This window comes from Myotis davidii, unplaced genomic scaffold (genome assembly GCF_000327345.1).
Source record: "Myotis davidii unplaced genomic scaffold, ASM32734v1 scaffold512, whole genome shotgun sequence".
Taxonomy (NCBI): domain Eukaryota; kingdom Metazoa; phylum Chordata; class Mammalia; order Chiroptera; family Vespertilionidae; genus Myotis; species Myotis davidii.
The window spans coordinates 411,410-423,788 of NW_006284323.1; the positions used below are offsets into that span (position 1 = coordinate 411,410).

General features: G+C 50.7%; 1 protein-coding gene across 1 annotated transcript in view; it reads right to left on the reverse strand.

The window, feature by feature from the left end:
* Positions 1-715: 715 nt before the first annotated feature.
* The window catches only part of DSCAM (Down syndrome cell adhesion molecule), a 476,284-nt gene continuing 464,620 nt past the window's right edge, over positions 716-12,379 (reverse strand). The window contains exon 33 of the mRNA XM_006754318.2: positions 716-2,016. Within this exon, the coding sequence (XP_006754381.2) occupies positions 1,664-2,016 (353 nt within the window). The 3' untranslated portion in view covers positions 716-1,663. The remainder of the gene's footprint in view (positions 2,017-12,379) is intronic.

Consider the following 12,379-nt stretch of genomic DNA (forward strand, 5'->3'; position numbering starts at 1 on the left):
TTAACTAGGCAAATGGGCGGCCTGGAAAATACATGAAACAGGAAGGAGGGGGAGGAGAGGGAAGGAAGGAGGGAGGGGAGGAGGGAAGCAGATAGGAAGGAAGGAAGGAGAGAGGGAGGGAGGAAGAAGAGGAAGAAGCCTCTGAGCGCCTTTCCAGATGGTGGTACCTGAACCAGCCTGTGCTGAGGGGGAGGGAGCCCATGGCGGTGATGACGGGAGAGGAAGGGGCGTGTGCAGCCCTTCCCGGGAGACTGAGCAGCGGGGCATTGATTTGATCACGTTTTCTGTTTGTTGCCAACCTCTGGCATGGCTTCTGGGAACCCTCCCCTTTCAGGGCAGAGCGCGGGAGGGATGGCTGTTTGGAGGGTCACACACTCTCAGGGCGCCCTGGGCAGGGGCGCCCATGCAGTAGGCAGCTCACACTGGGGAAGAGGAAGCTCCCGGTAGAAGGAGCCCCGAGCCCGTGGTAAACAGTGTGAACGGAGAGGAAGGAAGTGAAGCGTCAGGTTTCCGAGGAACATCACTGACTATTGCCCAGTTTCCCTCTGGGTTCAGGCGAGTGAATCCGAGGCAACGCCGGCCAATGGGGCTCAGTGTGGAGCAGCAAAAATCTGTCCTGGGCCAGACGCTAACCACTTCCAGCGTCGCCGGTCACACCATCTCTGCTGTAACTAACACCTCAACGCGCCCCAGTGGCATGAAACAGACAAAACGCGAATGGTGCCTGTGGCTGTGTGCCAATAAAACTTTATTTATAAACACAGCAGTGGGCTGGGTCTGGCTCTCAGGCCATCTTTGCTGCCCTCTGGTCCAGCTGGAGGGTCAGGGGGCGAGGAGCACCACATCTGGGAGGCTCAGGACAGCCCCCGGCTGAGCCCGAGACCAGCTGCGGCTTCGGCGCGGTCCCCAGATGTTCCCACGGAGGCCGGAGCGTGGGCAGCCTGGCTGGTTTATCAGCTTGAGTTCTGGGTTCAGCTCTGGGATTTGCAAACCACAGCATCCGTAAGAAGGAGGACCCAGCAATCAGGAGGAGACGAGAGAAGCAGACATCGAAATAAAGGCAGACAACCTTTTCTTCTTTATTTCGCTTAGACAAAATGCAAAGAGTGTCTCTTTAAATTAAAAAATAAACGAAAAAGAAAACCAAATCGACCCCCCCTCCCCTTCACGGACGACACTCATCCTAAGTAACAACAGAAGAAGGTCAGACCGAGGCCCCAGTTCCTAATGGGAAAGAAAGGTGTGCAAACATGACTAAGTCTCCCCCTGCCCCCGCGCCAGCGTTCCTTGCCGATTTCACAGAGAGCGGAATATGCTTTCCTGTTTTCTTTCTCGCATCGTGTGTGATAGAACTTCCGGTCAGAAGGTTTAATTAGTCCCCCATGCACGTGTAGAAAATCAGTAAAAATGCAATAGCCTGTGAAGATCATAAAACTGGACTTCTTTCCCAAAAAATCAGATGCCCAGGAGATGGAGCTCACACTCAGACAGAAAAAAAGCAGGAGAGTCTTCGCACTGTCTGTGGTTGCAGTAGTTTCTCTTTTTTTTAATATATTTTGGCAATTTTCTTTAATTATAAATATTGGAATTCCGTAAAAAAAAGGTAGCTTTGATTGAGTTTTTTTAAACCGTATTTACAACCGCGGTCCCGCCATGCTGTTTGTTATACCAGGGTGTACGACTTGGCGTACGGATTGCTGCCTTTCAAGTGGCCCCGGGAGTCGAGCAGCGATTCCTGGGAGCTGCTCATTTTAGCTGCCTGGCCCAGCTCGGCCCCTTCACGCTGAGGTAATGTGGCCACGGCCCCCTGCGGCCACTGCTGTCCCTCACGGGCGGAGGACGTGGCCGAGGGCGCCTCCATGGGGATGGGCTCCAGGACCGTGGGGCGCTTCAGGGTCCGACTTTTCTGTGGCTCCAAGCACGCCTGCCCTAAGCTCAGGTCCCTGCTGGTGCCCGGGCCACTTCGGTTCAACAAGAAGTCCATTCGAAGGTATGGAGGCAAGTGGATGAGGTCACCTGCAAAGAAACACAGAGCAGTTAGCTGGGCGCTACAGGTGGCGAGCGGGTGCCGAGGGCCCCTGTGCACACGCGACAGGCCATCCAGGGCTCAGAGGTGAGCCCTGCACCCGGGTGAGGCTGTCAAACCCCTCCTCAGAGCTCGCTGCCAAGGCAGGACCATCCTCCCCTCTCATGTGCCAGCCTCTCTATGGCACAGGAACTCTTCAGTGTCACACTTTAACCAGACAAATGAGGTCCCAAGGTCCTTCCGAAGCCCACAACAGAAAGAGAAGACACATCAAAAATAATACTCCTATATAATAAAAGCCTAATATGCAAACTGTCCTCTCCACCGGGAGTTCTACTTGCTATGATGTGAGCCGACCACCAGGGGGTAGCGCAGAACATGGCGGGCGCGGGCGATGTGGCACTGGTAGCGGGCGGCAGTGGAGGCGCTGTGGCCCTGATGGATGGGGCCGACGCCTGGCTCCCAGGTGCTGAGGGAGAGGCAGGTGCGAGGGAGGCCAGGGGCCCAGGTCAGCTGGGACCTACCCTTCCACACCAGACGCTCGCACTTCGGTCGCCGGCCAGGCCTGCACTGGGCCTCTAGTAATAAATAAACAAAGAGAAAAAGAAAAACTACATCCAAGGCAGACGTGCACACCAGGTGTGAAATGTGCTTCCCGAGTCCCAGGTGTGATGGGAAGCGCTTGGGGGAGGAGGGGCCCTGGGGGGCGACAGAGAAAATATAACGGAGCACCGGATCTGGTCTCGGCAGTTCCACAGGCTGGGTCACCTTCAAGCTACCAGCTTTCTCTGATCGCTTTTGGTGAAAATGGCCCCAGCGACACTTGAGATTTGGCTCCGTGAAATCAAAGGAGCTCTAATTAGATGTGGGCCTCGGTCAGTGAACGGGATCAGGGGAAAGCTGATAAGAAGGGCCTTGACAATAAGCTGGCATAGGACCCTTGGAGAAAGACTGGCATAACAGGGCCTTCTTGTGGAAAGGGTTTTGGAGCCTGGTGTGTCAGGATTCAGGCTTGGAAGCAATGATGCATGGGGTCTGTCACTATGGAGTCTAAGGTCAAAGGTCCAGGGGTACCTGTGATGGGCATTAGTCTTGTTCCTGAAAACCGGAAGTGTTTAAATAAAAACAATGAAACCCCATGCCCCGAATGCCTTGTATGATAACATTGAAAATGATTTATCTTTATTTCTGGTGGTGGATGTGGTATTCATTCTCTTTAGTGGGGGTTAATTACTTGCAAACAAATATCATGAAGTAATTAACAGCTGTCATTAAGAAATGACATTAAACTGGAAAAGCTCTTTGTAGTGTAAGAGTATTTTACATATGAGTCAACTCTAATTTACCATATTTTAAAATTTGTGCATTTTTATATATCCAGTTTCCTAAAAGTGACTGTCTTTATTCCTAAGAGCCTACTAGGCAAATTATATTAATTTGTCCTTTTATTTATTAACATGACTATTGTTTCTTAGTCTTGTTAAAAAATACTTGACAGCATGTGGAGTTCATTGACCTCCAGGGTTATTTAAAAATGGAGGTCAGGGACACGCCCTGCTCTTCCTGGGGCCCAGTGACGCCGGACACCTGACGTGCTAGTCATGTGTTGTCACAGACCCGGGAACGAGTTTCTAGCCAGCAGCTCCCCACTGAGTGAGGGGCGTATTAAGCCCCTAAAAAGCCATCACATCTGGGTCCTGGCTGGATGGCAGGGTGCGCGGGTCCTGGATTACATGGGAAAAATGTGTGTGGACACAAAAGACAGCCCACGATATCTGCCTGCAGTCCCCAGGGGCTCCCACTTTAGACAGAGTGGTCAAGAGGGTCAGGGCAGGTGGGGACGACTGGTGAGGACTGGAAATCATGAATAATGGCAACTGCTTACCGCTGTGTCTCTATACACGGGCTACCCGTGTCTGCTGTGCAGATCTGCCAGGCCCCTCTCAATACCCACTAGCTCTGGTGATGCGGTTTCTCAGGCAGAGCTTTGTGATGCTGTATGGTGCTCTACTAGCTCTTTCGACAGTGCATGTGCTTTCTGATTAGCACCCAAAGTAGCCCTATCAACTGTGTGAACACTGCAAACGAGCTCTCTTCATCACTCATGCACGAAGGCAGCAGCGAGCACCCACATAAGCGGTGGTAAGCTTTGTTTGTTAAAGGTACTTGGGTCCATTCAAATCCCACCCCCTGTGCTAGTCCAAGGGCCACTTGGGAAACCGGGTTCTCCAATCATCCATCCATCTTGCATATTCTTCAGACACTGATAGATAGAGACAACCCATGCACACATTACTCCAGGAAAAGAGAGAAGTGAAATGGAAAACCATGGTGACAACGTGGATGTGGGCACCTGATGGTCTTGGCCTCCAGCTCTCCCTGAGCCTGTCTCACACACGAGAAACGAAACAATGATTCTAACGGTGGTGATTAAGAGTAGAGGCCGGGATGACATTGCCTGCATTTCACCTGCTATAAATTTGGGCTCAGTTTCTTCATTCACAAAATGGGACCAATGGCAGAACCTACCACGTAGGGTTATGGTGAGGATTGGGTTAGATAACGCATGTGAAAAGGTACGATCAGATGTCTTCCTTCTCAGAGGGGCTGAAGTTATGGGCTGGGGACCTGCCAGGGACATGAGCTGGGAACTAATTTTATACCTTTGTTTCTGTCTTTAGTGGGTTGATTAGGGTTCACCCAAAAGATATGCCCATGTCCTAACCCTCGGAATCTGTGAATGTGACCTTATTTGGAACAAGAGTCTTTGCAGGTGTAATTAAGGTCAGGATCTCCAGGTGAGATCACCTGGATTTAAGGTAGGCCCTAAATGCAATGCCATGTGTCTCCATAAGACACAGGCAGAGGGAGACTGGAGGCACAGAGAAGAGGGAGGATGCCGTGTGAAGATGGAGGGGCAGGTTGGAATGATGCGGCCACAAGCCAAGGAATGCCCAGGGCCACGAGAAACCAGAAGAGGCAAGGGAGGATTCTTTCCTAGAGTTTCAGGAGGGGGCCTGGCTCTGATGAAACCTTGGTTTTGGCTTCTGGCCTCTAGAACTGTGAGAGCATTAAATTTGTTGATTAAGCCACCAAGTTTGCGGTACTTTGTTACGGCAGCTATAGGACACTAGCACAGATGCCCGTCCTTCTTGGCTGGGGTGGGCTGGGGAACACCATGTGAACTCTCTCTGGAAGTTCTATGTAGGGTGACAGTCTCTGCTTCCATCAACCGTGGGAAGGAGGGAATCGCTCTTGAACAATAACAGGAGCCAACGTGGTTGTGGTTCACAGGGTCCCTCCTGTGCCCTGAGCTAGTAGGGGCGCCTCCGTGGGCTAAGCTGTCACCCATCCTTCCTTCTCCACTGAGGCCAAGTCAGAGTCAGTTCTTCCAGTTTCCCTGCTCTCTGGGGGAGTAGATGCTTGTCCAGCTGCCCCCAAAGGCCCCCGAGGGTTACATTCGAAGCAGCTCTCCTGGATCTTCTCCAGGAGCGAGTAGGAGCCTCAGCCTCCTGCATGCTCCCCAGGGCTCCACATCCATAGCTAAGTAGCCAGGACCCCTTGGGTTCTTCCATGTATTTGACAGCAGCAGTGACCCAGGAGTTCAGGATCTCTTTTGCTTTGAATTCCAAAAAGTCACTTCTCTCAGGTGCACAGGCCCCTTGCATGCAAACCACGCCACAAACATGGGCGGAGCCAAAGCCCTGCCTTAGGGCTGTCTCTAGCGAAATCTGTTACCGTGATGTTCACGTCCATTTTCAGCAAGGATGTACACTGTCTATCATTTAATTTCCTCCTCCTTGTTTCTGTCCAGCTTTCCTCTCCACCCCTCTCTGAGACTAGAGAGATGGAAATACACACACACACACACACACACACACAGAAACAGAGGGAAGAAACATGGAGACAGAACAAGGAGAGATGAAAACAAGCGATAAAGAGCCACAGGTAGAGAAAAGTGGAAGGAAAAGGAACTGAACCGAATCATGAGATGTGGCAGAGAGGAGAGAGAGGACATGGGGTGGCACTATGGGAACAGATGCAGGTTACAGGTGATGAGAGGGCCCTGTCCCCGGGTCTCACAATGGTGGCCCAACCTCCCTGGGGCATCTGTGTTATGGAAGCATTTCTCCACTTTGCCTCATCGGCCTGCAGCCCCCCTACCATAGCTGCACCCCTCACCCCATGCCAGTCGGAGGCTCTTATGATTTATGCCTTGAGGAATGATTTGGCCATGATTTCAATGTCATGCCTTGTTATTTGTCACAATGGTCTATTTCTCACCCTCCTGTCACTGCCCGCTGGGAACCTTTGGTGCCACTAATATTTCTAATGTTTCCCCCCTGTCCCTAACCACTTTACTCACTGGTGCCGTCTCAACTCCTCACCTCCACCCTGACCAGCACAGACTGCCCCGGTGGTGCTATGTCCACCTGCGATAGATGCTTGAAGCCTGCCCGCTAAGGGGACCTCCGGGCCATGGCTGGCCCCGACTGTGTGGAAACTGCTGCATTAAACCTGCCTCTCTTTAGCCGACGAACAGGAGATCCCCCCCCCTCTTACCAGGAAAGCAAAGCTTCCTGAACATTCTCAATATATTCAGACTCACACACAAGTCTGAATGCATTTCAGCTTCGGAAGAATAAGGGGAAAATCAATACCAACATAGAAAAATCAGTCTATTGAGAAAATGTATAATGAGTGCACATCCCATGCATCTCTTCCCAGACAATGCACACACCAGGGGGAAACGTCTAAAGTCTGGATCAGTGGTTCTCAGCGTGGGGGATTTTGCCCCCAAGGGGCAGATGGCTATGACTGAAGATCTTGGGTTGTCACAGGTGGGGGTGGGGCCAGCTCCCAGCTTGTGCTGGACAGAGCCAGGGATGCTGGTCAGCATGCTTCTATGCACAGCACCGCCCACCGCAAGGAAGTATCCCGTTGATGAGAAACGCATTTAGAAGGTCAAAGTTCATCTTTCCAAGTGGGTCCTTATATCACTTGAAATACACTAAATTCAATCAGCATATGGACTCAGACTGACTCCTCAGCCTCATCCAGTCCACAGGGAGTTATGGCCTCAGTCCTTTATGGGAAAAGTGAGGGATGGGCCCCGCGGAACAGCAGCCAGAGGGCCGCCACTTGACCTGATGGTGGGAGCTTAGGACAATGGAAAGAGCGTGAACTAGAGAGTTCTGCGCTTTGTGTCCAAATCCTGTCTCTGAGAAAGACAAATATCACAGGATCTCACTTATATCTGGAATCTAAAGAGCAAAAGAAACTGATGAACAAAATAGGACTAGAGGCATGAATGCATGGGACAGGCTGACAAGTCTCGGGGTGGGGATGGGAAGAGATCAAGCAAAGAATATATGTGCATATATGCATAGGCCACGGACATAGATATTAATGTGGTGAAGGCCTAGGAGGGGTGAGGGCAGGGTGGGGGGAGGCAAAGGGGGTGAAAATGGGGGACATCTATAATAGAGTTAATAATAAAACAATCCTGCCCCTGCCTCAAAACAGTTCTGTGACCCCTTCCAGTTTCAGCTCTTAGCTTTAGTCAATTGAAGGAAGGATGTTAACTTCTAAAGGTACCTTTAAGTCGGAAAGCTCCTTTCTTATGCCCTATCTCCCTGTGAGAACTGGTTAAGTACATCTGTTTGAGGAATTTGGGGACAAGTATGGAACCAATGAATGCATTTCTTTATATATATTATTGATTTCAGAGAGGAAGGGAAAGGGAGAGAGAGAGAGAGAGAAACATCAATGAGGAGAGAGAATCATTGATTGGCTGCTTCCTGCATGCCCTACACTGGGGATTGAGCCTGCAACCTGGACATGTGCCCTGACCAAGAATCAAACCGAGACCTCCTGGTTCATAGGTCGATGCTCAACCACTGAGCCAGAGCGGCCAGGAGAATGCATCTCTGAGAGCCTCCGATCCCAAGGCCTTCTTCCTCTTTCTTAGCAACTGAGACATGCACAGCCTTCCACAACAGACTCCTGCGGAATGAAAGTGACTCGGTCCCTAGGGGCCTCCATCTCCACTGGGGCCACCTACAAAGGAACTTCCATCAATTTCTAACAAGGTCTGATATCTGTGCTTGGATGAAGCTTGCTATTAATGCAAAAGTAAGCAGCACAGAATGCTAACCTTGAGTTCTGGCAATTTCAATGAAAATCACACGGCTCAGACTTGCAATCACACTGCAGCTTCAAGGAGCCAGCCGCCAGGGAGCGCGCAGTCCGCCCACACCAGCGCAGGTGAGATCTAACACTTCTTTGGTTTAATATTGATGCGGCAGCATGGTAATGAAAGCTTGTAAACCAACCTCTCTTGGTAAATGAATCTCCACTCCCTAAGGCAACCAGGAAAACCCCTCAATAAATAATGTGAGATAGCTATCGGAGGCCGATGGACACAGATCCTGTTCCCACCCCTGGCTTGTACTTCAGAGGCCTCATGCATTTTTCAGAGCTCATCGATACATCCTCCTACTCACTAGTGAACTTTAACAACTGCTGTGGCCCTGGCCGGTGGGGCTCAGTTGGTTGGAGCATTGTCCCTTACACCGAAAGGTGGTGGGTTTGATTCCAGGTCAGGGCACATACCCACGTTGTGGGTTCCATCTCTGGTCGGGGTGCATGCGGAGAGGCAATCGGTCCATGTTTCTCTCTCACATCTACGTTTTTCTCTCCCTCACTTTCTTCCCCTTCGCTATCTAAAATCAATAAAGAAAAAACAAAAGCAAAACACACACACACACACACACACACACAAACACACACACACACTACACTTGTGTACGAAGTGGGGCTTGGACTTAGTGGCTGCTCACGGCTCTTCTGAACTAAAGCAGTTCTCAACCAGAAGCAGGATTGGAATCTGCCCTGACTTTTAGGCAAGCGTGGAGCTCATCAACAGGGACTGAGAAGTCCCCAGTGAGGAAGAGGCCATGGGGCTCAAAGAGAGCTTTCACGTGAGACCCACGGGGACCCACACACTGGGGGACACTGAGGAGGAGCCCGGCTGGGGCCTTGTACCTGCTCAGCCATGAGGCTGCAGACCCATCTCAGCGACCCCTGTGCATACTGAGTCGTCCCATGGAAGGGCCGAGTTAGCCTGGAAATCAGTACCTTCCAGACAGAGGAAGCAGATGCTTGTAGATTTCAGGAGGCCAGAGAGTTGGAGCCCAGAGAGCAGGGGTCATGCCTAGTGAGGAAGACGAGGCCGGCCTCTCAGAACCTTGGAGGTCTTTATCCCGAGAGCAAGGCATCTGGACTGGAGAGGGCCGGCTACGTCACTTGAATTTATGGCTGTAGATTCCCAGTGTGGGAAGTAGGCTGCAAGAGGACTTGGTGCCAGCCGTGTCTACACGGGACCACAGTGAAAGACAATGGTCTTTGCTGTTCTCTTCTTGCCTTTTTGTATGTTCCCAGGTTGCTCCTGACTCACCATGGCATCTCACTGGGCCACATGTAGTCTGTCTGTCTGTCTTCCTCCCGCCCCCCGTGTGTAGGAGAGGTGGTGCCTGACTTCCATCAGCTGGATTTTGCCTTGTTTCTTCAACCCCCTTGTTTGTCAGTCTTGTGTCTTTCAGATTCTAGGTCTGCTGCCATGATACTCCATGCTATTCTGATAAACTATGGAGACTGTGGGAAGTGTTGGTTTAATAGACACTATTCGCACTTTTATGTCTTTGAGTAATACCGGGTGCAGTATCTTTTCATGGAGAAGAGAGTCAATAACTATGGGATGAATAAATGAGTGCAATATACTTGTTTATTTGTGTTTCTGTCGATGCAATCACCGTGGTGAGCCTCTGCTTGCATCTGCAGCCCTGGAATCTAGAAGCTTCCTTCTGCTCACACCACAGGACACAGGGAGCCCACCAGCCTCTCCATCACAGGTCTTTCAGGCACAGGCCTCCTCCTCACCTGCCACTATCTTTGGGATCCCCAACAACTAGAGCTGAACCCCAATAAGAGAACCAAGAAAGGCAGCGAGCTGGCGAAGGGGCCCAGAGGCTAGAGGAAAGGCTGTCGGAACAAAAGAACAGACTCGGGCTCTGGAGGATGCACAGCAGCAGCTGCAACAACCTGCAAGCACCTGGCAGGTCTGTGGGCTCGGTGCTGCGACCAGTGCAGGGTGGGGAGACGGAGGCTGCAAAAGGCCAGTGGGCTTAGAGAGTGGGCTTAGAGTTCCCAGCTTGGGGCCCCTCCGAACACGCGCCACTTGATGTGTCCAAGGGATGTCAGACTAAAATTAAAGTGGGGTCTTTAAGACAAAATTGCAAATGCACATCAGAGAGACTTGGTTTTCCAGGAAGGAGCCAAGATGAGCGCATGCGAATATTTAGGTCCCCCCAGAGCGGGGAGTGAAGAGCCATGTGCGGAGGTGTTGTAATGGCTCCCGGGTCCTTCTAACTTGAATCTAAGGGGTACTTGAAAGATTGTACATTTGGCAGCTCAGAGGGACTCTTGCTCTCAAGGTCATTCCTGTCTCCCAGCCTTTATCTCTTTTCTTCCCTCTGGACCCCTGGCCCCTGAGGGTCTCTGCTTCATCCGCTGGTCACTCAGAGAACCGGCCAGCCGGCAGCAGGCAGTGGCCATTTCCAGCCGGGAAAGGGCAGCTGCTTTCATCATGGAACGGCTGAGGTCAAGGCTGGGGTCCCGGGGTGTGACAGCTGAGCTCCAAAGGGGCAGAAGTTTCCCCGCTGCTAGCGGGGCAGGCCCTATTAGGTTGCGCATTTGAAGCTTTCACTTGATTTAAGTGGCTTTGTGCAATGGCATCTCTCGAGGGCAGAGGGTACGCATCATGAATAAAGGAGCAGTAACCCAAGAACGGCAGAAACTGGCTCAAGATGCCACCTGAAACCAAGACGAACGCGGTAATCCAAGTCTCAGAAGCCACCCTGGGCAAGAGGAAAAGAAGCGGTTGCACTTTCCAGCTGTTTCTTGGAGAAATACAGAGTTTGGTTTGCTTGTTTTGCTTGTTTTTAAAGACGGAAATAGCCATCTCTTACTGAAGAAAACAGAACAAGTACACACGTGGTACTGTACTTAAAATATACAAGTCCTAGAAATGCAGCACATTCCAAACCCAGGAATTACTAAAACTGTAAAGCTAGATCCTGAGGTGTGCCTCGGGGGTGAGCTGGCCACATTTCCTGGAGCACCTCCCTGCCCCCCTTAGCTGAGGAAGCGCTTCCTCTCGGCTTGTTAAGAGCAAGGAAAGAAAAGAAATTACTCTGTTTAAAGTTCACCTGGAAGATGGCACGCACTTCCACGTTCTCTGGTATTTTACTCACAATTCCTAATAACCTTCATATTTTAACCAAGTGGCCAGCCTTATCACTGTCAGCCACAACCTATTCATTCGCTCGACAATGTTTATTAAGCACCTACTATGTGCCAGACAGAGCGTTAGGAGCATGTATTCAATTCCCCTAAACCATTTAAACATATTCCTCCAACAGTCACTTTGCTGCCAGGTATCTGCTAGACTCTGGGAGAGAAATACAAGACGTGTTTTCTATCTTCCCAGAGCCACCGTTTGGCCAAGTTCATTTAACTAGATCTTTATTTGTAGAGAGTTTAAAAGCTTGGGATTGTAAATGGGAAAAAGTAATTAAAAAAGAGGACCTGGTGGGAGGGGAAGGCTAGCCTGAGACTTTGAAGGCTGCCCAGAGACACACTCCGACTGAGAACCGCCCAGAACCATGCAAAGCACGGCACACGCCCAAGGCACTGCGAGTTCGATGTGGCCCCGGTGAGCAGGATGATAAATTGTCACCTGGTGTTTTGAGCCTGGGTGGCGTTTAGTTGTATTATAAGGAGCAACAGAAAGGCCTCCAGAAGGATGAGGTATTTTTCCCCCTAAAAAGCCTATTTAATGTTAACCAAATAGTCATCTAGTGTGGACCAAAGTTGGTGGACATGAGGATTCCCACTGATTTAAAATATTATTCATTCCTAAAGTTATAAAATCATTTTAGTCTAAGGCAGTGGTCACCAACCGGTGGTCCTTGGACCACTGGTGGTGCATGAGGAGCGAAAGGTTGGTGACCGCTGGTTTAAGGAGTATGTTAAGATGATAGCAACTTACGTAGTTGCGATCTTTCCACTGCTTTAATGGATCCAGGCAATCACATCACGAAAAGGGCTTAAACTTTTTTCACTCTTAAGCCAACAATATGAACAAGTCATCAGAAAGAAACTCAAGCCCTGACTTATTTCAAGGCTGGCACAAACGGGACAGTCCTGTAACCCAGGAGCTCATCCGTGAAGGGGGCACGGTGGCCGTGTCTCTTAGATGGAAGCCTAAGGTACCTAACTGGTGGGACGGGT